Genomic DNA, 26,793 nt, shown 5'->3' on the forward strand with positions numbered 1-26,793 from the left:
ACATTTGTTAAGACAACAATGTGTAAAGAAAGGAAAAAGAAAAGATAAACTTAAGGGAGTATTGGCTAGCAATCTGGGAAATTTCACCTTGTTAGACATTCTAAAAAACTTAATACAAATGGAAGATTTTCTCTTTCATGTTCATAATGTCCATTACCAAGTGAAAACCATTCTTTATTTTACAGACAGTCAAAGCAACATGTAAAAAACTTAACCATGAGGTAGGCTGATGCTGCCATATTTCAGAAGAATCCAATAGAAATGGCAGTAGGACAAAAGGGACTGAAAATAGGAAAGTGTCTGCAACTCTTGAGAGCAAATACATTCAAAGTTCTCAACTTCATTCTCCATGATTCAAAACTGACACTTAAAGAAAACATATTAAATTTCCACTAATCCTACCTGATTGATATTTGGCAGCTGGAAAAAGGTGTGAAGTAGTCCAAAATAAAACCAGATTATATTATTTGTAAGCTAAACTTCTAGTGAAATTTGAAAGCTGAAAAAACTAGCCTTTTATTTTGCTTCAGTAAAGAACACAGCAACAAGAGCAATGAGCTTTGTAAACAACTTTTTTTTTTTAAATTTTTAGCACTAGAAAAAGGTAAGAGTTGAGGTAAGCATGACTATGAATTCCTGATCACAGGACTTCATGAAGGAATTTAACAAGTGAGCAAACAGAAGTTAATATTCTCAACCACACAGAATAGGATAGGGGTGGATAAGGAAACGCTGTATTCCATAAATGAAAGCTGTTGGTTTGGGATATGGAGACATGGACAAACACAATACTTTATAGGGACACTTGAACAATGAGGTCAAGTGCTGAAAACATTAAGATCTTGTATAGATGGGTTAGGCTTGTCATGTTCTCTGAATTAAAAAAAAAAAAATAAAAAAATCAGCATCTAATTCTTAGGTGTAACTGTAAAAGAAATTAAATTTGTACATAATCTTACCCCTTTTTGGAGACAAAGTCAGGGAAGACTAGCAAAAATATTAAGAGCTGATCCCTGGTTAGGATATAACACTAAAATACTGAATTTTAGCAGAGATGTTCTATATCATTGCAATCCTGATGATTCGCAACACATCACATGCTAATGAACTTGCTATATAGTAGTAGAGCACATATCTGCAGTGTCACTCTCAAAATGTGTTTAAACTTTTATTAACTACGTAATTTATTGATTCTCAAGTACATACAAGGGTAGAATTTCAAAGTAAGGACCTTCAGGTTATTTCTGAAGTCTCAGATTTGATTTGTGACAGTAAAATCCCAGATGGTGATTACTTAAGAGTCAGATTTACTGAAGGGTAGGATTACTCCCAACACACAATACTAAAAAATCATCTCTGAAATACTTCAACCTTGACAGAGCTGAGCAATGCAATAGCGAGATTAATCTGGAATTGACAGATCACAAAGAAGCAAATTATTAAAGTAATACCTGACATATCCTTTCCCAAGAAATCAGAAATACAGACAAAAATTACGTATGACTACAAAGAAGGAATTTTAGGAAATATTTTTCATAAAAAGGGAAAGAAAAAGAAGCTGTAAGATATACACATAGCCACAAAAGTTCTGGCCACGAGAGCCTCCTAAGTAGTCTCTAGTCCAGCTTGCCATCTTGAAATGAGACTATTGCCCTCACCAGGTAATGTAAGTCACAGCTCTCCCCCAGCCAAGTCTTGAACACCTCCCAGGAAGGGGATTCCAGAGTTTCACTTTTCTCCCCTAATGTTCACCCTGAACCTCCCAAGAAATAATTTGCTACTGTTTCCTCTTGTTTTAGCACCTGACGCTATGGAGAAGCTTGACTCTGTAATCCTGTTAAGCACCCTTCCAATACCCGTAGGCTGCTACTCGAGCACCCCTTTTTCTCCTAACAACTGAACAAGACAAGCTCCCTAAACATCCTCATCAGTCAGATGCTGCGGGACTCTTTCTAATTTTTCTACAACCCTCTGAAGTGGCAGGGTCCAAACCTGCATACAGTTATAGCCTCATCAGGCCCACGTAGAGGGGACATTAACTTCCCTCAATCTGCCGGCCATGCTACTCCTAATTTTGCTGAGTGTCACTGGGGTTACAAGAACCCAACAGTATCACTATCACTAAATACGTTTACTTTCAACTATTTGAATGACACAGCAGGCAAATGAGAGAAGGAGAGAGGCTTGTAGAGAGCTTCAAGGCTGCTGTGTATGGGAAGAACAGATATGTCAAGCAAAAATTTGTGACATCCTCTGGCAGTATAATTTCAACAGGAAAATGTTTTCTGCTGAGCCTAATATGTAATTTGCATCTGCCTTCAGCAAGTAGACAGTAGGACCTTGAGTTACCATTAATAACCACTTACATCATAAGTCAGTGAGTCTGCCTCATTGGCTACTGTAAGGCCTGCCAGCTCTCCAAGACCCAGCTCACTTTCAAGGGCTTCATCTGTTCCCATAATGAAAGATTTCCCTGAAGAAGGAGGGAATGTTAAAGCTTCCACTGCAAGAAAACAAAACAAAACAAAATCCTGAAAAGTGGGTTTGTGCAACATTGATTAATAAAAGCATATTCTCTACCTCCAAAATACTGAACATCTCTCAAGTACTTGAGGGCAAAATTCTAAAAAGATGCATAGAAAATAGCCATTCTAAAGATAATCACTGTACTTACCCATAAACACTACCCTCTGAACATAATACTTACACGAGGTGTGCACGACTCAAAGACAGTAAGTGTAACTAGCCACAGGAAGGATGAGTACACTACCGTTCACCCATATATAATGTAAAAGTAACACAGAAAAGCTCAGGCCCTTCCACAACTCTGCTATAAAATATGCAATTAGGCGCTGGAGAAGGAGCAAAAATACAGACAAAAATGGCTGGTTGGGAGCATCTGGACCCTTCCTAACACCATATCCAGACACGTCCAAAAGCATGTCTACAATGAAGCTGTCTACATGTGCTCCAATCCAGCAACATGACTAGAAGCTGACAATTCATTGCTACTTGTAAAATCAGTTTAGCACTGAATTCCAGGGTTTTATTAGCCATATGCAAACTTACTAGTTCACAGCTGCTACAGCATGCCTATAGGAGCTCCAGTCACTGCAACATGAACATATCCACAGGCAGATTCACTAAAAATGTGAGGATCAAAGGCTAAGAGGAGTACAGTTCACATACAAATACCACATAAGGCTCCACATCAAGTGGTATGACTCAAAAGAATCTGTGCCTTTACCAGCTTCCCTGTAAAATAACTCTCCAAGTCTACACATCACAAAAGGGGGTCTAAATAGATGAAAATGTGTTATCATCCGGACACAAGAGACTTCACCCAATTTTATATACCTTTTGTCTCAGATTACAAGAGTTTTTCAGTAAATGATAATTTTTTCTCCTTTTAGCTCCATTGTAAATACAAGCCTTGGCAAATACTCTTGCTACCAGGGAGAAAGAAAAGGAAATGCCATCTCATTTGCAGTTTCTTAATTAGTCTAACAGCACCAACACTAAGTTAAAACCAAGCAAACTATGGTTTACAATGAATTGCCTGATCTGTTCAGTCTGCTTCCCTCTTGTCCCAAAGGCACCAGGTTCAGAGGCTATTTATTACATTCCACTCCAGTCCACCCAGCACAAAATAAGCTAGTATTTCTATAGTCGTTCTGTTCCACGCTCAAACCTCTCGAGCGTCCTGTTCACCTTCTGATACCTTTTACTATCAAACAAAAGCCCTTCAAGCTCTGCTGTTTGATTAGATATCTTAGTTATTACCTTTTAATCACAAACACCTCTTACCTTCTTCACCCTGAAGCCTAAACTATCATTCTCTTTACCTCTCTTTTGAACTTACAAAGTAATATTCCACTCAACACTCAATACATACAGGACATCAAATTTGAAGAGTTATAAAAGAATAAAAACATTGTATGCCAAAAATATAATAGTCTCAGATTTATAAAGGAATACACAGCTAACAGTTTGTAATACTGAACTCAGACTGATAACAATCAGCTATCCCCTTTTGTTTTTGTGAAAGTCCATCACAGAATCTCTAAACTAAAAAACATGTTCTTGAAAGGACATGAAAACAGAGCTCTGCTAAGATGGCTCTCAGTTCATGTGAGAAAAGCTGGAAAGGAAACATTTAACAAAAAATTCCTCCACTTCTTGAAGTGTTGCTAAGTTACCCCCTTCTTTCATAAAGAAAGCCACTGAGTATGTAGGAAATGGAACTATTGAGATCTTTGGTAACTATGCCACATGCCGGGTCTTTTTATGCATCTTAATTATAACTTGGCTGACCTACTTTTTCACACTCATTGAAAGACTGCTAAGTGAAATCTATGCTTTGCTCATTTTTCAAAAGACGTATTTACCATTTGAATAAAGAGCACAAGATATGATCTTCTACAAATTCATATATTCATATATTTATTTTATTATGCTCCATATTATAGGAATTCAAATATGGAAACAAAGAGATGATTTAGCAACTTTCAGACATAATACTAATTAAGGTAGCCACATGCCTCATTGCAAAGATATTTGCTTTCCACACTTGGGAGTAGCTGCTATGAGAAATTTTTTTTAATTTTTGGAACACATTATGGAAATGAATACACTGCCAAGCTCTATGATCTCTGTGATTCACTACACAATCACCACGTGCATGTAAAAGATATATCTAGCCACTTGCGTTTACATGCAGAGCCTCTACCTTTGCACTTAAAAAAAGAACACATACATATGTGTGTGTATGTATGTAATATATATATATACATACATTTAAAACTATGAGGAGAAAAACAGATGCTCTTATGTAATGAGAGTTTATGTTCCACACTTGACTGCCAGGCCTGAGCAAGTGACTTGAGATCCTCATATTACAAAGCCACCAAGTGCCAAGTGAGTTTTTTCTATCATGTTCAAAGGTATTCAGCCAAGACTTTACTGAGGTAGGTGTGCTGACCTTACTAATAGTGACTGGAGGGGAGGAATGGGAATGCCATTTATCACATTTAGACAGAATTCATAATGCTGAATCAGTATTTGTAAAGTGCGTGGAAAGTCTTAGAGCATAACTTTTAAGCAAAAGTAACTTTAAACATCTACCCTTTACAAAGATGCATGCACATTTTTAATACTTACCTTCATCTGTCCTGTTCAGCTCGTGTTCAATGAGCCTTGAGCTACTGGGCCTAGAAGAAGGTGCAACAGATGGCTGTAATGAAGGTAGATCATCAACGTCTCTCAAGTTTGCAAGCATATCTTGCAGCTTTGACCTGTTGGGCCCTAACCAGAAAAAATAAAAAATTAAATGCATAGTTCATGATGGCACTACTTGTATCAGATATGCTACTGCAGCACATGCAACAATGGATCATACCTTGCATTATAACGTTACCACAGAAAAACTGATGAGCAACCTATTTTCAGCAGTAACTAATCATCCAGCATGAAATGAATTTCTTGAAAAGAAAGTGATAGAAGCAACTGAGAATTGTGAACGCACAATTTTCCCCACATTCATAAACTCATACTGCTACTTGCATGGGATGCTGAAGAATGCCTTCAACTGATTCACACTGATTATCAGAATATTTACTTTTCCAAAACAATAGCTGACATTTGTGAATATTTTAAAATCTGTGCATCAGGTACTTTGTGCAGCATATTCTTATGACAACATGATTATTTTAAATTTATTTGTGCAGTAGTGTAGTATTGTGAACTATATAAGCCAAAAAGTTATATTAAAATATAAATGTAACTGGATTCACCGGCCTACTTCCTGAAGCTACATATGGTGAAGACCCATGCCCTTCTTGACACTTACCTGTGCTTTGCTCCATCATTTTCCCACATCCCTGTTTTGACTGTTTTATATAGGATTGAGGCTGAAACATATCTTCGGTAGTTTTTCCTGTTGTAAGTTTAATTAAGAATGGGAAAATGTCTTACCCATAGTCCATTATGTTTTTTCCTAGACCAGTAAATAATACAGCTATTTTTAAGCAGCTTTAACACAGAAGTGTACTCTAATATATGTATTCTCTCATAAAACCATTCTATGATTCTATTCTCTTATTACTTCACAGGAGTGTTTACTACAGCCTTGCAAAATCGTAAGTTTACTAATGCAGTTGCAGACTCTATGTTGTCCACCCTAACCATAATGACTGAATATAAACTAAATAGTATTTAACTTGTCTGTCACAAAAACATCATTTGATTCAGGAAAACAATAAGTAGGATTTTGCAAGATTGTTTTACTATTATATCTGATTTATAAAAACAGTATTTTACTTAGTAGCACTTCAGCATCTAAGAACCATTTATGATGAGATTAAAGTCACAGAAACAAATTTTGAACAATTCAATGCAAAGACATTTAGTCCCTTCTTTTTCCCCAGACTTCCTCATATTCTTCTTCACTATGTCCAATATCATAAATAGCTGAAAACAGGTTGTGATTCTTCCTGCTTTTTCTGCACTGATGCCCTTCCAGCGATGGTTTGTCCATGGAAAGATGCTTAATTTCTGTACTGCAGTAAATAATTTGGTCTCCCAAGATCAAACCAATCAAATCAGTCTTAAAGGTATTGTAAATATACTGAGCAGTAGTTATCTTCATGAAGGAGCACTGGATGTCCAAGTGCTGCCTTACATCAGGAATTCTTCTCATAAATATATGAAACATGTTCCAGTAATATTTATGTCTATATTAACAATTAAGTTTTGCTATCAAAAATAAAAAGCACTCAAGAGCTGTTCAAGAATATGTCAACTGTTTAATTAAATATTTTCTTCTGAGTTAACCCTACAACTATTTACCCTGAACTACATAGCACATCTGTCTGTTTTAAAACAACAGACAAGTTACAAAAATCAAATTTCATTGACATCATATATCGGTATACCCTCTCTATCTTAACTATAAAGAAATTTAGAATCAATTTTGTGAAACACAAACACTTTAGTTGGCCAGCTCAGCTTCTTGTCAGACTTGTGATTAGTTTCCAGTAATTTAAATGGTTCCAAAGTTGACAAAAATATCACTTGAGAAATTTAGAGTACAGTAATGATTTTCTTTTTTTCCATAAAAAAGGAAAAAAAACGAGGTTTAGTTTGTGTATTCGATAGCATAATTTCAGCTACATAATGAACTGCTGAGCAGCAGCTTATCACAAGTATCAGTACAAAGAGTAACAAAGCAAGTCAGCCTCCATAATGCGAGGATCTGACACCTTTTGCATCGTTATGCATGTCTCTTTGGAAGTGAGAATTTCCTTGGTATTCATAAGCATCTTCCCACAAAGGGAGAAACATCCCTCACATTTCTTACTGGGCTACATGCAATATTATTAATTTACATCATCCACACATGAATTCTCAATATGTCTAGATGTTTGAAATACAGCTGTGAATACAGGGTTTCATTTTAAATGCTTCATCTGAGTTCAAAATGTTTTAAGGCTTACTTATCAAAAAAACATTGAATTTACAAAATAGATTTTTATTTTAAGAAACGTAACAAAAGTTATAATACAGGGCTAGAAACTGTATTTTAGTTAGCGATCACAGTTTTTTGTTTGGATAACAATACCCAATACTTTTAAAAGCTGGTCCCACAGGTATGAAATCAATAAATAAATCCTATGATTTACAAATAAACTGATGGTCAGAGTTGCTTCCTATTTCGAGCCCTGCATAACAAATTATGATGACAGCATGACTTTCATGTTGTGAATGTTAAGTATAAACAGGGGTAGAAATTAACCTGTTTTCTCCCTCAGTCATCTAATAGGACACTCAAGACAGTTTCTGGTTTGTTTGGGTTTTTTTATTTACATACCAGATGTTAACTCTTCCTGTGAAACTGGCATGTTTCCAGCTAAGAAAGGGTTCTGAAGTCTTCTATATTAGTGTGAACTCTTAAACCAATGCCTTTCAAAATTTAAGTTTCTGAATAACAAAAGTATAATCCATGCTCAGAGAAAGAATTTTTAATTAATCCAACACCTGACTGGAAGAAGTTATATCTAATCCAACTATTTATCAGGTAACTTGATTGACTGTCATTAATTTCAACCCCTGAGAACTGGTGAACAGGAAAGCAGTCAGGAGCAGCAAAGTAAAAGAGTAAGTAATTTTAGGAAAACATTGAAAGAGAGATAGAATTAAGGGTGTGAAAGATGTGAGATTTATGATTTTAAGGTGCAATGTTTTCCACTTACTCTTCACCCCCTTTTTCCCCTTGCGCTCCTTTTTGTATTGTTCCTTGAGTTTGGTTATTACTCCCTGGTCGACATTCCAAGCTTCAGGCATGAGACACTGGTCTTCCTTTTCTAAACAAAGTGAAACAAATGAAACATCCTTTTTCAATAATGTCACCAAGTGATCTCCACTGAAGGAGGTAACAGCTGCTGTCAATGGCATTTGTCTTTTATTTTAAACAAACAGAAATAGCACCAAGCTTGTGAAAGCTGTAAAACTGCTACTCACATTCCACTTCTATTTGCTCAGATTTTTCTTAACAAAAAATTGAGATGAAATTTCACATGCCTAATTTCTATAACCAAGCACACAGCTGTTCATAAATGTAAGCAACATTTACTTTACAATAACTCCGGACATATTTTTCAGCTTTTTTTTTTTTTTCCTCCAGGTAAAGAATTATTGTATCTAGAAGCAGCAGCTATGTTACTAGTCAACATAACTTTACAACTCAGACGTTGTCACTGCATTTCAAATTCCCATTTCATTGTCTTTGTTCTATGTTGTCATTTATACAAAGCAACAGCACACTTACATAATTTTGGAACACTGTATACATGTCACCAAGATTTGAATAAAATCTTAAAGCACTAAAGCCACGAAATTTCACAAAAAGGGGAAGGTCTGAGTTAATACTCTTTGAAAAAATACACAAAACACTTCAACATACCTAATAAAAAAAATCCCCATGTTGGTTTTTTTTTTAATTAAAAACATCTCTCTCAAATTTCTTCCCCTGTGACATGATATAGAAAAGTATTCTTCCAATAGTACACTATTTGGAGATTTTCAACAAAACGTGTTATGTGAGTTCAAATCTCCAAGTCATTTTTTCCATATATGGAAGGACTGTACTGAGGCAGCTTAGAAAAATAATTTGCAAGAGAATGGAAGTAATACAGCTTTTCCTCATATATATTTATTTTTGTGACCATCACAGCTACAAAATTTTTTGAAATGCATTCTCTTTTTGCTTTGTTTTCCTCATTAAAATCTCAACCTTACTATCTAAAAATTCATTCTTTCAGACCAAGTTTGCTTTGCACATCAAAATTATTCTAGACCTTTTAAAATATGAACAATAATAAACAGACTAGTATCTAGAAAGGGTATTAAATGTCTTTAGAGAAAGCACAACACTATCAATCACAGTCTGAAGGAGTCACTATGATCAGACAGAAGATATAAAATGAGACATGGGTTATTATGGGGGCTGACTTATCAGAAATTAACTATGCTGAAAAAGACCTAGGGATCCTCCATCAACATCAAACTGAACAGGAGTCAGCACCATACTCTTGCAACAATGGCAGTCAACCATATCCCGGGCTGTATTAACAAGAACGTAGCCAGGGGGGTGAGGGAGGTGATTATTCCCCTCTGTTTGGCACTTGTGAGACCAAACCTTGAGTACTGCATCCAGTATAACATTTCTTTTATTGGAAACCTTGTAAGTATAATGCTAAGTACCTAGTATTAACGTAGTACAGCAAGTCCAGAGAAGCCACTAAGATAGTTAAGGCAGCTGAAGCTGATGAGCTACAAGGAGGGACTGAGATTACTGTGAGCATTCAGTGATTGCAAAAGAGGTATCTCAGTGCTACCTACAACTACCTAATAGGCAAGTGGAGAGAAGATGGAGACAGACTCTGCTTGGACTTAAGTCACAAAAGGACAAAATCCTTTCTACCACGAGAACAGCCCTGAGAGTTTACAGGAATTCCCTTCCTGGAAGATATTCAAAACTTGATCAGAAAAAGGCCAGAGTAACCTACTGAAAATGGACCCGAGTAGGAGGTTGGACTAGATGATCTCTCACCCCTTTGAACCCTCTAGTCATGATCCTATACACTTGAGTGACAGATTAATTCAAGACTCAAAGTCTTGAGGCATTAGTATTTTTGTAGCAGCTATGAAAAGAGTTATTAATAAGCTGAAGAGCAACTTAAAAAGAGATGGTCTTTGGCCTAAGTCATTTCGTCTTAATACATATGCCCAACTGAGTACCACTAGCGATCAATAATTGCATGAGGAACTCAAAAAAAGGTAGGAGAAAATCATGCTTGAGAGAAAGAAGCATGTATCCTTTCTGGGACCAGGTTACAGGTTTTAATTATGCTTTTCCTCCCTGGCTACACAAGATTTCTTGCTCTCCTCTGACAGGAAGTTTAAATGGGTTTATATTAGAGTGTATTGTTGCCAGAAAAATACTTAATACAATAATATTTTACAGACTGTCCCAAGGATGCTTCCTGCATGTCCCACAGGTTCTGCTCAACTTCAGAAGTGGATCCTGAACTACTACTGTGCAAGTGTTTTATAGTTTAAAAATTATCTGAACACTTCTGAGGACTTTTCTAGCCAAATGGCTTCAAGAGATTACTGTAAATGATCAATAATGCTTGAGATCTAAAACAAAGCAAGGACGTCCTCTGTTTGCTTCTATCTTCACTACACAGCATCACTCTTCTATATTACATTTAAGTTTCACTTAAATTAACACAAGTGATTCATAATGGCAGCTCACAGAAGAAGCTTATTCTTATATACAGTTATCATAAAAGACACAGGTTGTGAAACAATTGAAAAACATGAATGCCTGTAAGTCAGAAAACCCCTTAATATTTCTAGAAATGAAACTACTACTTTCCATGACTATTTTTGATGTTAGACTTTTGCTCATTTGTACTCAGCTGTCAGTGAAAGTAAAAATAACCCAAAAGTGTGAATTTTCAGAGAACAAAAAAGCTCCTGTTGGTAACACAAGCAATAGCTACACTTATCAAGCATAAATAGATACAATTTTAATAGTAAAGAGAAGGATCAGAACTACCTAATATTTTTTGTAAAAGAGAAACATTCCTCTATTTGTTTGGTGAACAGAATACTAACTGCAATATCTAATGATATTAAGACACATCTGCTTAAGCAGAGAGAATACACCACACTGAACAATCATTTGGAGTCCAACCAGGAGTTGGACATGGCCTCAGTAAACTACAGCATTCTGGAGCTGTTAGCTCACAAGAGCCACAGCCACCATGGCTTATTCGTCTGTCAAGGCTTCAGTTCCATTATAAAGCTCAAATATTTCCCATTTATCTTCCACAGCTCCCTCTGTGTCCACTTATGCTTAAGACTTTCCAGAGCAGCTTAAGGGGGAAACAACTCCCCACCAAGATATTTAACCAGTTCTCTTCCTTCTTCCATTCCCTATGCAGTGGGTTTATGCAGAATAATTATATCAAGGCAAAGTGGATGCTGGCATTCTGGGTTGCAGGACATGAACTTCCAAGGGCAGAGAACAGTTTGTGAAATCTCTCTCTATGACTAAGGGTCTTAAAGATATATTCCTCTAAATAATTATAAAAGAATATTTGAGCAACTGAATAGTTCATATTGCCCAAATTGCTAACATGCAGCAAGAGTACAACTAATTCAGTCTTTATGACTCATTACTTTCTGTATCAAAGTGTGAGAAAGCAAAGATGAAAAAACTTTCATGTCATAATTGTAAAATACAGCTTTATCAGAGCCCTTCATTAGCATGGCTCACTGGAAAAACACATTGAAATTCCACTTTGAAAATTCAAATTCTGTCTGCCTCATTATTAAAGGAAAAAAGACAATAACCAGAAGCATAAACCTTCAAGAATCCTTACATTAAAGCAGTATACAGAAAAATTAGAATAATATATCAAGAGGACTTTAGTCTGCAAATTTACTGTAGGAATACTGAAAAGCTACTGTGATCATGACATATCTCAATCACTCACAATATATTCTTAGCACAATATTTTTCTCCAGGTACAATCCATTAAATTTCCTTACCCCACTCCGTTCCATCTCCTGAACTTCTTGATTCCCCATCACCTTCATCTGAGGTAACCAAAAAGTCAAACTCTTTCAAAGCTTCTTCAGTATCTCTGTCTTCACTGCTGTCAGATAGCACTCTTTTCCTTACAATCTGAAAGGTCAAGGAAATAAAAAACTGAATTGGGTTACATGCACATCTTTATACCAAGCAGTACTGTCTTGTTTCCTATGCAAAATCCTAATAGGAAGTTGAAGAAACAGAAAAGTATACATTAATAAGCAAATCTGGAATAAGCATACAGACTTTCTTCAAATTTTTTAAGCCAAAATGAAATTTGTCTGTAGATCTTTCTGTGACCACCAATAACCACTTGATAATGAAACTATGCTGACCTAGACCACTACTATTTTTTTAATAGCCGAAAAGTACAACCTTCCTCTTAATACAGATTAAAAAAACCACAAAACCCACAAACAAAAACCACAGAATGCTGTAAGAAAGGACTTCAGCAAAGCAAATTCTTTCTGCCTCACTGAAAATAGACTTTTGAACTTTCACCTCTGAAATCACTCTACATGTGGACCAAATGACAAGTCTAGGAAAAAACCCACAACTGACAAAAGGCAGTTGGCTCAGACTTGGCAAAAATCATTCCATTCTGAATATTTCCTGAGATGTTACTGTTATTTAAACACAGTACTTCCATATTTAAACCATATTTCCCTTTCAAATTCAAAAGCAAATTTGGTAAAAAAAGATTATCAAATTCTGGTACAAGAAAAAATTCATGTTTTAATGAAGGACCTCTTTGTATGTTTTCTGCAATAAATTTACTTTTCCTTCAATAATCAAAATGGACAAGATAGTTTACAGTTATTTGACTAAAAGGTGAGCTGATTCGACCATACATGAGATCTGTAGCAAATTCTACTTCTACAGAGAAAGAAAAATTACATTCATCACAATATTTTGACTTGGAACCTTGCTAAGGGTCAGTCTGAAAAATCTTCAGTGCATAGGCCAACAGCCCATAGTTCATGAGGATGAATGACTCTTTCCTCTAAATAAACTGAACCCATTTTCAAAACCTGAAACAATTCTAAACTTCAAGCTTCATTCCTCCAGCAGGCTTATTAAACATACTGTATTATAGAAGATACTGCAGAAGAGTCTCAGACTAACACAGAGACTAAAATATGTCTACAGGTAAAAATGGTTCATATCTCATGAATGATAGGAACAAGTTTACAAACATCCTCTTTAAAAAAAAACATCAGTTTTTATAGAGTTTTTAAGCGTTCATTCTTAAAACTGATCATAGAAACAATCACATCACGTCCATCATAACTCTTATGTGCTTCAACTGTTAGAAAACACAACTCATTGAATAAATACTAATGTTGAAAAGAAGAGGATAAAATTGAGTACTGATTGTATGTATCTAGTTTATGTGATCATATGACAAAATCATATACCAAAGTATAGATCATGATGGAGTTTCAGGTGTTTGACTGAATAAAGAAACAAAAAAAATTATTAACCACGTTAAGTTTTTGCAGTTATATTTTTTCTTCCTTCCACAAGTTATTTAAAAGAAAACTCTGATATTTCAGTTCTGTACCCTACAAGGATAAATTTCAACAAGTCATTTTAAATATCAATATTATATAAATATTCAAATCATTTTTGACATGCAACATTACAAACAATACCTTCAAACTAAGCTGAAAACTGTAAAAAAATGACATCTGCTACCTTAAAAATTGTATCCAATATATATCAAAAACACTAGGCAGTATGGAATAGTAGAAAGACGATCTGAAATATTTTTATCTGTTACTGCAAACATAAAGCAATAAAGAAGGTAAAGCTTAATTTGTACACACAAGCTCAGAAATGCATATATAATTCCTCTTATGCACACATGCTTGGACAGACCATCATAAAGATGCATTAATGATTTGCACGTGTACATACACAGTCATATACTTTGCATATAGGCATCTCATTAATCTCACTTTTTCTGTTCTTCGTAACTTTTTTCAATTATTTTTTCCACTCACTGTTGCGGTATCAATGATTGTTTTCTCTCTTCCTTCAAGATCGTCATCTTCTTCTTCATCACTAAAGTCTGCAGCTGCATTTTCAAGAAACTTGAAGGTCTCTAGCAGAGAGGCAGAGTCAGTCAATTCAGGTTTCCTAAACAACAACAACAACCACCATTATGAGTCAAAAGAAATCATAAAGTCATTTTGCAATTACCAGTCTGTTCTGTACTATGATAGCCAACAACATGAGGCTAAAATAAGCATACTGGTAAAATTGGACTATTACAAGTAAAAGTGTTTGCAGATTAAAAAACTAACATTATCCATAAACCATCTTATTCGAACCAACAATTACTCTTCACCCAGCTGCAATTACCTGGACAGACAGTTCAATTTTTTATTTGAAAAGCAGTTCAAAGCAACATTCATCTGATACGTGCCCAAAAGCAGCATCAGTACCGATACACAATCGCTGAAAGTCTCAGCAACAAGCACATGAGTTACAGCTACTATATGTTGGCCTCCCACAGGTCTATGAGGGTACAGGAAAACTTTACTGCTGCTATCTGATCCCCACCTGGCTGGGAAACCTCAAACTCTAGATCTATCATTTGTTACCTTTTGACAAATGGTAAATTTGCCACAATAAAACAATACAATGGGAAAATATTATTGATGACTAAATAATGTTTATGTAGCCATTAACATTAAACAAATAAGGAAATGGATGAAGATTGGGTAAAATTACAACTGCACAGGCAGTGTCCCAGAACAGGAAGCATAAGGGTTGTCATATTAACAACTGAAGAGCAAGAATCCAAGAAGTAAGTACAATTAGAACGTACAATTAAAGCAATCCTAAAATTAACCACAGGTGCCATTTTTCTCAGAAGATGCACTTCTCCATCAATCCCTTAAAGATAAAGCGGTGAAAAACAAATTATTCTGTTTGAATTGTAATGACTACTTCCAGTAAAACCTCGTACATTCTATGACTTTATAGCGGCAAACACAAGCTTTATTGTTTTCTTACCTTTAATCAGTAGTCTGTTTTTCACAGTTCATCACTAAATGCACGTCATCTTGATTTTCACAACCACTGAAACAATAGAAGTCTCTCTCTCTTTTCAGAATTGTAGCTCTAAATTGTCTTCTACAGTCACCTTTACTACCAGCAAGTGCCTTGCTAATACCACATTTTGCTTCTGCTATGACCCATTTCAAAAGGTTCAACCAACTAACAAGCCTATATAGTAAGGCCTTTTAATCTCCCTGCAGTGTGAACACCTGATTATCCATCAACCACTCACTTATTCCAGTGTTTCTTCCTAACACTTTTCAAATGTTTGTTACAGGAAACATCCAAGGGCAAAAACTCTGATGTGTAATAAGGTGTGATAAGCAGCACACTTCCTTCTTTACGCAGTCTCTGCTCACACAGTTCTATGCTTACATGACAGCAATTAGCAGGAGTGGCTTCTTCATGTCTGCCCCAATATATCTGCATCTCATTAAGACCATTTGCTATTCTACCCTTACTTTGTTTACTCATCTTTATGGCCCAAAAATACTAATAAAGATTTTACTTGCCATTAGAAATTCCACATACACAGCACCACAATATACTATGATCCACAGTATGTTCTCATGGCCACTGGTTTTACGGAGAATATTCCTTCCACTTTCCCATATCTTATCTCAGATAATAATAATCTCAAACATACTTCCAATTTGCCTTGCTTCCTGCAATATTTTGTCCCTCTTGTTTCTATGATCTGAAAGCACTCTGTAATGTTGTTCTTTTTTCTTAAGTAATCATTACTTTGGCAGACTATAATACTTCATGAATCTGCAGTAATAATGTACCTTTTCACAGAAATCCTATGGTATTGTTTTGCTGTTTCCAACACACAAATCTTGATAGTACAAAACCTATAATGTGCTTCACTTGACTAACTTCTCAATTTTCAGCAAATTGTGTGTCCTGGTGAACTTTTAGTGGACTAAATCATCTGGCCACAACTGTACTTCTGTTTTTTCCTCTCTATTTTGCTGTGTAAATATCTGCCATGTAAAAACATCATGGCTGCAGATTTATATTAGCAGCTATCAGACATGCTCAGTAAATAGCAACATATGAACTAATAGCAAACATCAAATGTAAAATTTTAATCAACAGAACTTGTTATTAAGGGACAGGTATCCTTCTACAGGTACAAGCATTTGCAGTAACATATCTAGATTTTGTTCTGTACTCATTTGATCTTTAATCAGGCTCTCACACTGAAGACCACCAAAAGAGAAGGTTGTATCTTTAAGCAACTGGTCTGAATTCAACTATCATATGAATTATTACATACTTTAGTGGGCAGGATATATTCACAATGGGGTAAAAGGCATCTCATGCATTGGAAAATACAGTAGTTTATCATATATTTCAAAACTCCAGCACAGTACAAAAATGTACAAAGTCAGCATAGTACCACAGAAGATTATTTGTGCGAGGGCACAACTTCCAAGAAAGAATTCATGAGAACCAAAAAAAAGAAAACAGAAGAAGTGACAGAGTATTTAAACTATTTAAAGGTTGTACAGGGAAAAGAAGCTTCAAGCTGACAGACACTTTAGCAGTCAAATCAAAAGTAACACAGTAATTTAGCTATTTTTGATTTAGTTATTTTTCATCTTTTAGCAGCACATAAACGCAATGCACTTTAGATATTACTGTCAGCGTAAACACTTAGGAATACTGTAAAATATACTTAAGGTAATGTCTAGTCTTAGCTAGCTTATGTTATATACTTGAATGACAATTTTAACCCTGCTTGTTTCATTATTTTTCATCTGTTTGGTTTGTTTCTCTTACGGAGTCATTCACAAAGCAACATAAAAAAGCAGAAGTGGCAAAAATATATTCAGAGATAGGATAGTATAAAAAATTACTTTAAATTCTATTTTAGAAAAAGAAACAAAACTCAACATTTTGAGGGCTTTTGTAGTGTAGAATACTTTTTTAAAAATTAATGGGTGAAAACAATAGAATGGAGCTCCAAAGGCAGGGGCCAGTACATGAACTGTAGTATTACAGGTGTGAGGCAAAACTATGGCAAGGTTAAGGACCTGTTGCTAATAAAGGGACACAAAAAAAAAAAAAAAGTCTCAAAACCGACAATTGCTCTGGACTGCCCTGGATCAAAATATATGTAAGGGAGAAGATAATTTTTGAAGTGTAACAACTTAGGTGTTGCTTTTTCCTTTCTTCCCCAGCCATACTGCCTAAAGAAAAATTTCTGGGGAAGAACGAACCAGAAACCCCAGAAAGCACGAGCAGCTACAGAACCTGCCAAAACAAAGAGCATAGAGCAAATAGATTTTGGCAGGCCTTCCCTGACCCTGTGCTCCTCAACTGCTTGTTCTGAATCTCTTTCCCACTGATCCTTCCTCAATTATGCTCTGCAATGGCACCTAACCTTGCCTTCTTTTCTTGAGGGTTTCATCCCAGTTGATTTACCGTTTCCTAAACAAACCTAAAAAACCCAAAAAAATTTAAAAAGAAAAAAATTTAACCAATATAACATCTTCCATCAGATACTGTTAACTTTGTGCATTACATCCTCCTCTCCAGTAGCCTTATCCAAATTAGACAGGAAAGTTTTTGGGGCAGAGAGACTACCTGCTACCCGTGTCTGCACATGATGAAGTACAACAGGATTAACTGCCAGTTACAAGCATAAGTACAATAAGTAGTGCCAGAAAGTAAAACAGCTACACTAACATTGCTGGGTTTTTCATCTTACTACTAACAAATGGGCAGGGCACAGAATTTGTATTATGCTTGACACTCCCATTTAAAACACAAAATTCTTGTTACAAATGGACTGGTAACTGAAGTACTTACCTCCCTTAAAGCAACATAAACCTGAAATCACATAAACACTTTTCTCCTCAGCAGAAGTTGCCAGAATTTTCTGCAGCTGTGACTGCCCTTATAATCTCATGACAACTTGTATTTTACAGGCTGTTCAATTATTCAGATGTCTTAACCCCTTGGCCCCTAAAAATAAAATAATCTCTTCTCATGAAATCTAAAGAAACATGATTTCTGGATATTCCACATGTACCATTTAAAGCAAGCATAGTTCTCACTAGGCCTTTGCAGCCAACTCTTCATTTTCTACCCTACAGTGACATGGCTCAAGATAAGCAATTTGTGTAAAAATCCAGTGGGCCCTGACATTGAAATATTAGTAGCTTTACAAAATGTTTAGTGTTCAATTGGCTCTCAACAGTTAATATTCAAGATCTCAACACAAATCCTGTTTCTTACTGAGTGAAAAGTAGAGACTATAACCTTTAGGAAAGGTGAAGTTATGTGGAAACAGCACATTGATGATACCCTTTCTGCTCCCAGTATGATCCAGAATGTTTCATGTTGCAAAGTGACATTTAACTTAGACCAAAGCCACATTACAGACATGTATTTTCTTTGTAACCAACACATTCAGTATTTCTATCTTTACCTTCTCCTTTGTTGATAATAACTCTTGGGAGTCTGTGGTCATGCCCAGGGAGACTCTCAAACTTCTCCTATGAACTGCCCCAACCACAAGGCCATTAATTGCCTCGGACCTACTCAGTCCCCCAAAGGAAAAAAGTAGACGGTTTGTTTGTTTTATCCAAGACATACTCAAGTTATCTTAAATAAAACCAAATTTTATTGATAAATTCAGAAGCAGGGAGAAATACCACAATAAAGTTAAATAAACACAAGTTCAGCTTAGGCTGAGAAATGTTTCTGGGGGCCTGTAAAGGAAAAAGCCTGTTGTGACCCAGCATTCAAAGAGCTATTCTAGAATATTCTTTCTTGAGCCATTTTCTTTGGCTCAGTTTTCTCCTACTATCAAAATGTACTACTGCAAGGTCTTAAGTTTTATTTATTCACCATAGAATTTAGTTATTTCATGTTTTAACACAGTCTTTTCAATGTGGCTAGTTGAGTTCCTTCAAACTGGACACAGTAAATAAATGCATGCAAATTCAAATGTATTCCTTTCTATGAGGACTGTCTTTAAAAACAGTTGTTATATTTTCAACACTGTGCAAAATCTTTCATAATGCAGCACAGAAAACATCAAACCAATAATTTAAAAAATTATGGAACACTTAAAATCATCAAAATTTACACACAAGGAACACAGGCAGGCTCAACAGTCTGTCACGACCTTTGAAACTTCTTATGAATTCACAGCACACAATGCAAGAACCAGTGCAAAACAGACTACAACTGGTAAGTAACACTTACAAAATGGTTTGAATGTAAATTGGAATCATGAAGGAATGCCATTTAAAAAGGAAAGGCCACCTCTCTTGTCAAATCTGATCAGGTAACTATAATACATTAAATAAACAAGCTTTTTAAAGAATAAAAATAAAAAATAAATGTCTGAAGAACCGAAGTCTTTTTTAAGTTATTCCTCCATTCACCTCCCCTCTCTTTGCTTCTGTCTCTCCCACTCACAATTTCTGTCTCCTTCTTCCCATTTCTTCAGTACCATGAGTCTTACGTGACATTTCCAAGAACCATCCCTCAAAACCTGAAGCCATAGATCTGTGTCAATGAAATGAAAAGGGTGGTCCATTGGTACTAGTTTCTTTACATAAAAAGACCAATTTATCTCTTTTTTCTACTTTAATGCATATGTTGAAGGCATTCAGGTCTGGCCTAAAACAGGGATCTGTGAAATGCCTGCTAGGCCACTGCAAGGCAGGAAAAACACCAGTAAAGAGAATAAGGCAAATAGATTTTGGATTTTTTTCTTTTTGTAATTCAGTATTTTAATCTTACATACTATTTTGGAAATCTTTTTCATGGCAGATGTTACCTCAGGTTGTTAAATTCAGAGATATTTTTCGAAATAAACCATTTTATAAGCTAGTCAACACACAACATTCATCAGTCAGTATGCAGCATTTTCATTATGTGGGTCAGTGTTAAAGAGTATTTAGAGATGCAAAAGTTATTCAAGGCTTTCTGATATATAAAGACGTTCATTCACTGAAGTGTCAGTTAGAATGATTTGTTGTACATCAGAAAGATAAGGTCTTGAAAATGTTTAACTTTAATCTTTGAAAAGGTGTCTGGATTTGTTCTCAGATGTTGAGGTTTGATGCCTTTTTGCTCATGTAAAGGATAGACAGTGGAAGCCATATGTAGTTCAACAGAAAAAAAAAAAAAAAAAAGGTAGCCAATCAGTTTCAGAGAGAGACTGATACGGCATTCAGGATCATTTTTCTTTAAAAAAGTTTCTATTGGCTATTTAAATGTACTTGTAATGATCAAAACCTTAGCAAGAACTCAGATAATTTATCTATATTGGTTTTATATATACACACACCCATATATGTGTGTGTGTGTGTGTGTGTGTGTATACATATGCTTGGTATCCCCTTGTGCCTTCCCAATTCTATTACATTATTATATTTGCTTCCACTCATATCAAATGGTAGTCAAAGACATACCTTCAAGAAGGTAAACGAATTTGACTGTTTAGGTTTCGGTCAGTAAGATAAAGCTATTAAAAAAATGAGGTAATAAGTGAATGGAAGATAAATACTCATGTTTTCAAGGCTACAAGCGACATTTGCAAGCAGCTTTCTGTTTCAGTTTGTTGGGGGAAAGCACCCATTCCTCTCACTGCAGGTGTTAAGAATTACAACCATTATTATAAAGTTGTTATTTTAGAATCTATTTTTGAGTCCGGTCATGCCAAGTGGTACTTATCTTTTGAAATGCAAGTGAGCTGATTGAAGAAACTGAAAATAGATTCCCTTTAAAACTCCATGAAATAAGTGGAAACAGGACTCTATCTATCTCAGGGTATCATATTAACATTTCATTTATGGAATCAAAATCTTGCAGGGTGCATTCAAAATCCACATGATGTCTTGAGTGCTAAAGTTTTCAAGAGGATCTGTACATTAGCAAATAAATAGGCAGTGTAAGAATACACGTTTGGCCACAGATGTAGCAGCTAATAACACATAAAGACTAAGGCTACTTCACCAAATAGTAAGAAGAGAAACTGATTTGGTTTTAAAAGACTTTCAAACAGTAGTTTGTTCATCACTATAACAAAAGAAGAAAAAAACAAAGAAGTAGAGGTAGTTCTCTGACGTAACTGCAACTGTCTAAGATACAGAAAATTAAGCAGAGAGGTATGAGGGTCCAGATGGCAATTTTCTAAAATAACTGGAACCTAGTACAATTCAAGTTACATACTGTCTGCTACAAATGTTGTCTTAAGTATTTGCACTACAGTAACTACTGTACACTTCTACATACCAAAGTAAACAGCATGAACTTCACAATAATCATGCCAAACATTCTCACCAGCTTTTCCCACAAAAAGGCTCGACTTACTGTCCATGCCACAGCACTGAGTGTCTGAACCCCAGCTGTTGAAGTAAGTGCAACTGGTGTAACAGACAAGAAGATACAACTGGTATAAACAAGTTCTGGTTTAACAGACAACTCATAAAAATTTGTAAAAGATGCAGTGAGCTGAGCAGAGGAGGAATATCCTCCCTACCCACCACAAAGTATACACTCCATATCATCCCCGGGGTCAGAAAAAAAAAAAAAAAAAAAAAAAAAAAAGTAAAAATTATGTATGTGTGGGTGTCTGCTGTTGTCAGAAGTACAGTCAGAGGCAGATCAGAGATAATGCCTTTAGGAGACTGAGTAGCAGCTACAAGTACTATACACAGGGCTTACACAAAAAACAGGCTAAAATCAGACTGTTGAGAAGTACGGTGACCTCTTCCATTCTTTTACTGGAATCTTTCTTAGTACCAATTTGTCTTCTTCTCCACCACTTTCATTCTACTGAGAAAGTATTAGTTGATTCTCAAGAAATGACAGTCAAAACATAAAGGAAGTTTTGTTTCCCATTTCCATTATTCTCTCTCTCCTCCCAAAGAGGTAACCATATGGTAGCATAAAAGCATCAAACACCATTTTTTTACTTTCTTTGGGATTTATCACATAAGTGTTCAGATGTACAGAAGGCAGTTTAGCCAATCTGTTCTCTCTCAATTTATGTTGCTTTACAGAAAAATCTTTACAGAAATTTAAAGCTAATGTGGCTTCCATTTTCCTGCTCCTGAAACATCTCATTGTATCCATTTTCCTTCTGGTTTTCAGTGCTGTTTTCCCCTCTATCGTACATTATCTTCATCATCTTCACCCACATTCTTTCCATACTCCTACTGATGTGTCTTCATTGTTTCTAACACATAAGCTTCATTCAGTCCATGTACTCTGCTTCTCACATTCTTCCTTCTGTGTAAACAGTTTTCTAAAGATCAGACTTAAAACTCAGTCTCAGCTGGGTCCACCATATTATGTTGTTCTTCCAATATCAAGCAAATTAAATGCTTTATAAACTGCTTTCTCACTTTAACAGAGCACTCTGATCTTCAAATGTAACTACAACATCTTCAGGTTGACCACTAGCCTTAAACTTGCTAGCAGGTATTTGACATCGGTGTTCATTAAATGTTTTGAATTTGAAACAAAATTTGCCAAACTGCATTGGCTTGATCAGTTCACAGGCTTCTGTTGCCATAGCAAAGACTTCTCCTACAAAGGGTTTCACTGTATCCATACAGCCACAGAATGTCTACCATCTACATTTTAGTTTGCAACTGTCCCAATGTCTGGTGGTCCTGGCAAACACACAGTAAGTCCTTAAGCTTCCTAGGATTGCACTAAGGTTTTGGTTGGTTTCTTGTTCTTTCAGTCTCTCACCATAACTTCCTTCCTCTACCACTACTAAACTGCAGGCACTTGTTCATCGCACTCCTTCCAACCGTATAACCTTGCTGTGGCTCCAGTCCTCACTTTATATGCATGCTAGGAATAATAAGAGGCTGCTAAAAGAACTGCCAGTCTCTTTGCCCTCCCAGTAAGCAGCTTAGCACTGGTGAGGTTGCTTCAAAGAGTGCCCCCACCTTGACTGTGAGCCAGAATTTAGTTGTCACCTGAATTTTTCCCAGTTGCGCCAACTGTGTAGAAAAGCATTGACACTCGGTAAGAACTCCAGTTGGGATCAGGAACAAGATCCATGTGACTTAAGTCTTAGTTGCCTATTCAGTGCTAACACCCTTCAAAAAGAATGATGACAATAGATGAGGCAGGTAACACACAAGTATGAGTTAATCAAGAACAACATCTCATCTCATTTTTGACTTCCCATCTGCCATAAAGCTTCACTTTTGAGATCTCGGAGACAAGAAACGATGCAGTTGGGAGGAGGTGAACAGTTCCACATGCCACAGAAATAGTGAGGTGTAAGATTTTACAGTATCTAGTAGCACAAGATGAAATAGCTGTTAAATAAAAGGCAGCCCCTGCCAGGAAGAAAGCCACAGAATGCTTCCTGCATGGCAAATTGAAAGAGATGGTCTGAAAGAATACTTGAAACACCCAGAAGAATCACAGCATTGAAAGCTAGTCCTGTACTCAGACTGACCACGGAATTTTAGTAGAATCCCAACTTTCTCGTCTCAAGACCTCAGCAGACATCCACAAACTCAAAATCACCCAGGAAGAGTGATCTGACTATGTTGAACAAGATCCCTGGAAAATTCTTCCATTGTAAGACCCTGGAGTCACTTCTTGCATATCATGTATCAGAACACTCCCCTAGGCTTTCTAATAGTCTGCCATCTTATGCATCACAAGTGAGATGAAAACAGTTTCTCAAAACATACAGCCTGACCAGCCTTTCAGCTGATAAACTTGTAGACCCACAATGGAAGGGAATTCATTTTTCTCCCAGAGAATATCCTCAGCCATAGGGTAAACTACAAAGTGTTAAACCTAATACCAGACCTACTGAGAAAGCAAGTAGATAGGAAAGAAATGCAAATGTATCCAAAACTTTTATATCAAAACCACTGTCCAACCATTTCACCCATCAAATAATTACCATATCAATATATCAGTTTCAAAACCAAAGTAAAGACATTTAAATAAATTTTAAAGTGTAAGGAGGAGCTTTATTTATCCACTTCCCCCAAGAAGTGACCCCCTTCACCAGAAATCTAACTGAAATTGTTCTTGCAATCTATCAAGCATTCCTTGTTCTTCAAAAACAAAGCTGCTGTACATAAATGACATGGCTTGTCAGCTACATAGGAGCACAATATATTTTAGTAGCTTGCGGGTTTTCTTGTATGTTCAAATTTTCCACCTCATAGCACTGAATTTAATTACATAACAATGAACTTCTGCCCTTACATAACCTGTTGGCCTGAAGTTGCTGCAGCTATCTAATGGATATAATAAAATTTTACAAATACTTTTAAAAAGACAGAATGTGTCATGCAGCAGTACTAGATCTTCGGATAAAAAGGCCTTGAACTTTGCCACATCAGTATAGAAAAGGAAAAAAAGAAGAATCTTTGAGGAAACTCTGCTTGCTGATGCAGCACAAACTACTGGGAGGAGTTGCCTCATGTATTGTTCAGACAAACAATTTTGCATCATTTTCATTATTTTTCAAGTTTTTCAACTACAATATCTTAAACAAGAAGAGATTGTCTTCCTGAAGCCTCTACAGCTAAGTTTCAGATTTAACTTTTTTTAAAACTCTGCATGGAAAAAAAGAAAATGGAAAAAAGCCTCTGTTTTCAACACTAGCTAAAAGTAAACACAACAAGCTTTTACTCTCCTTGATTGTCTTTTCATAGTATTAGAGATATTGAAAGACATAAATTAAAATCTTATATTTCAGTCGCATTTACATGTGTGTATCCATTAGTGGAAATTCAAAAACTTACAGGAATCAGAATGTAGCATGTGACTTTGTTTTTCAGATCCAGTCAAAAAAATCCTATATCTCATATAGATTATCATGTCATGGTCAGCACAGACCAGAAGAACAAAGCCTGTAATTGACACAGCAGAGTTTCCAGCAATCCAAATAAACCGTTAACTTGAAAGAACGTTGACCTCTAACCACTTAGCAATCATATCTCCAAGAACTTTAATTTGACTTTGTGCTGTCATCCAACTGAAAAAAAACTTAAGGTGCTTTTAAGCTGTGAATCTTAAGAGTTACTTCCATACTTATTGCTTAATGTAATTAAATTAGTTAGAACTGCTCTAATCTCCAACTAGGGGAAAAAAATCTTGAAATCTGTTCAGTAAACAAAAATTTGTTCTACACCATTAAGTGCATTTATGCAGAGAGATAACAATGTCATTTTGATGCTTACCCAATCATCGTGTTTTCTTTAAGCTGGCCCTCTGTGCCATTTACCATTGGCTCTTGACTTCTGTTTTCCTTCTCTGAAGCATCACTTGAGAGGCCCAATAAAGCTCGTACTCGTTTTGACTTCACATCCAATATTGTGTCAGTGTAGCCCACTTCTTGTAGATACCTGTAGGAACAGAACTCATGCTAATCTTCCACACACATCTCACTTATTCAAAACAGTAAATGAAAACCTCTCCCTAAACTCATTTTTAACGCCTTAGCTGTGCTAATGAAACATGCTTATAAAATCATCCTGTACCAGCTGCAGAGGGATCGCCTCTTGCAGTACCAGCCTCTACAGTCACTGAGAAAAAAAAAAAAAAAAATCAAAGAGCCTACCAGTCAGAGGTTATACAATACGTTATTCATTCATTTACTAAAATGGATGGAAAAGCACTTTCAATTAAAATATTTCCAACTGGCTTGTAAAAATCACCACAGTTGCACGTACAACATGGCCATTTTACTTTTCAACACATGGAAACTACACATGAAGTCTTACAAGAAGTATCAGATACATTCCTTTATGTAAGCATTAGTAGAAGCCTAGAAAACAGAGGGAACAAAACCAAATTCAGTAGCTGTAGCTACTAGTAAGAGTTGTTATTTATAATGCACTAGGTTTGAGAAAAACCTTTGTCTTGCCCTTTTCTTATTCTGCAATGGATCTGCAATGTATTAATTTGTCTTGCGTATAAGGGCTGAGCAGCAGGAATCCTGAACTAGCTTGTATGAAAACCTCAAGTCTAAAGCTGGCTCTTTAATCAACATGCCATATTGCCTTTGGTGGAAATGGAGGATTTTTTTTTTTTTTTTAAGAGAAAAGGTAAAAATCGTTCTCTGTCATTTCTTCTGAAATATGGAGTTAATAGCACTGTCTTCTCAGGAGCACTGGACTGATTAAATGGTCAATATTTCAGAGGACTCTAAAGAGAGGAAATGCTATTTTACAGTAACAGCTGTTACAAATCAAGGACATACACTTTTCCTGCAAGAACATTCTCCTCCAATTATTTAACAATATCCTCCACATAACCACATTAGGAGAGAAATACTGATTGTTGGCTATATAAAAATCAAACAAGTCACCTATGCAAAACACAGTCCATCAGTAATACACACTCTTGTATTCAGCGCCGTGTCACTTATTTATGAATTGCACTGAGAAGTAATGACTTGTCTTCAAAAAAATCACCAATCCAAGTCAAGACCACTTTATGTACATTTATTCAACATACATGCAAAGATTTGAACTCTTGTAAAAGGAAAGCATGTACAAGCCATCCAACAGACAAATTTAACTTTGGTATAATTC

At 35.8% G+C, this 26,793-nt stretch overlaps 1 protein-coding gene across 2 annotated transcripts in view; it reads right to left on the minus strand.

Moving 5' to 3' along the window:
* STRN (striatin) overlaps positions 1 to 26,793 on the minus strand; it is a 64,860-nt gene that overhangs the window by 20,229 nt on the left and 17,838 nt on the right. For both annotated transcript variants that reach the window (XM_026845485.1, XM_026845486.1), the window contains exons 5-11: positions 25,438 to 25,602; positions 14,170 to 14,305; positions 12,121 to 12,280; positions 8,250 to 8,360; positions 5,849 to 5,935; positions 5,161 to 5,304; positions 2,367 to 2,503 (exon numbers count right to left, since the gene is read on the minus strand). In XM_026845485.1, coding sequence (XP_026701286.1) covers positions 2,367 to 2,503; positions 5,161 to 5,304; positions 5,849 to 5,935; positions 8,250 to 8,360; positions 12,121 to 12,280; positions 14,170 to 14,305; positions 25,438 to 25,602 — 940 coding nt within the window. The remainder of the gene's footprint in view (positions 1 to 2,366; positions 2,504 to 5,160; positions 5,305 to 5,848; positions 5,936 to 8,249; positions 8,361 to 12,120; positions 12,281 to 14,169; positions 14,306 to 25,437; positions 25,603 to 26,793) is intronic.

Source organism: Athene cunicularia (genome assembly GCF_003259725.1).
Source record: "Athene cunicularia isolate RWA chromosome 3 unlocalized genomic scaffold, athCun1 chr3_part1, whole genome shotgun sequence".
Taxonomy (NCBI): Eukaryota; Metazoa; Chordata; class Aves; order Strigiformes; family Strigidae; genus Athene; species Athene cunicularia.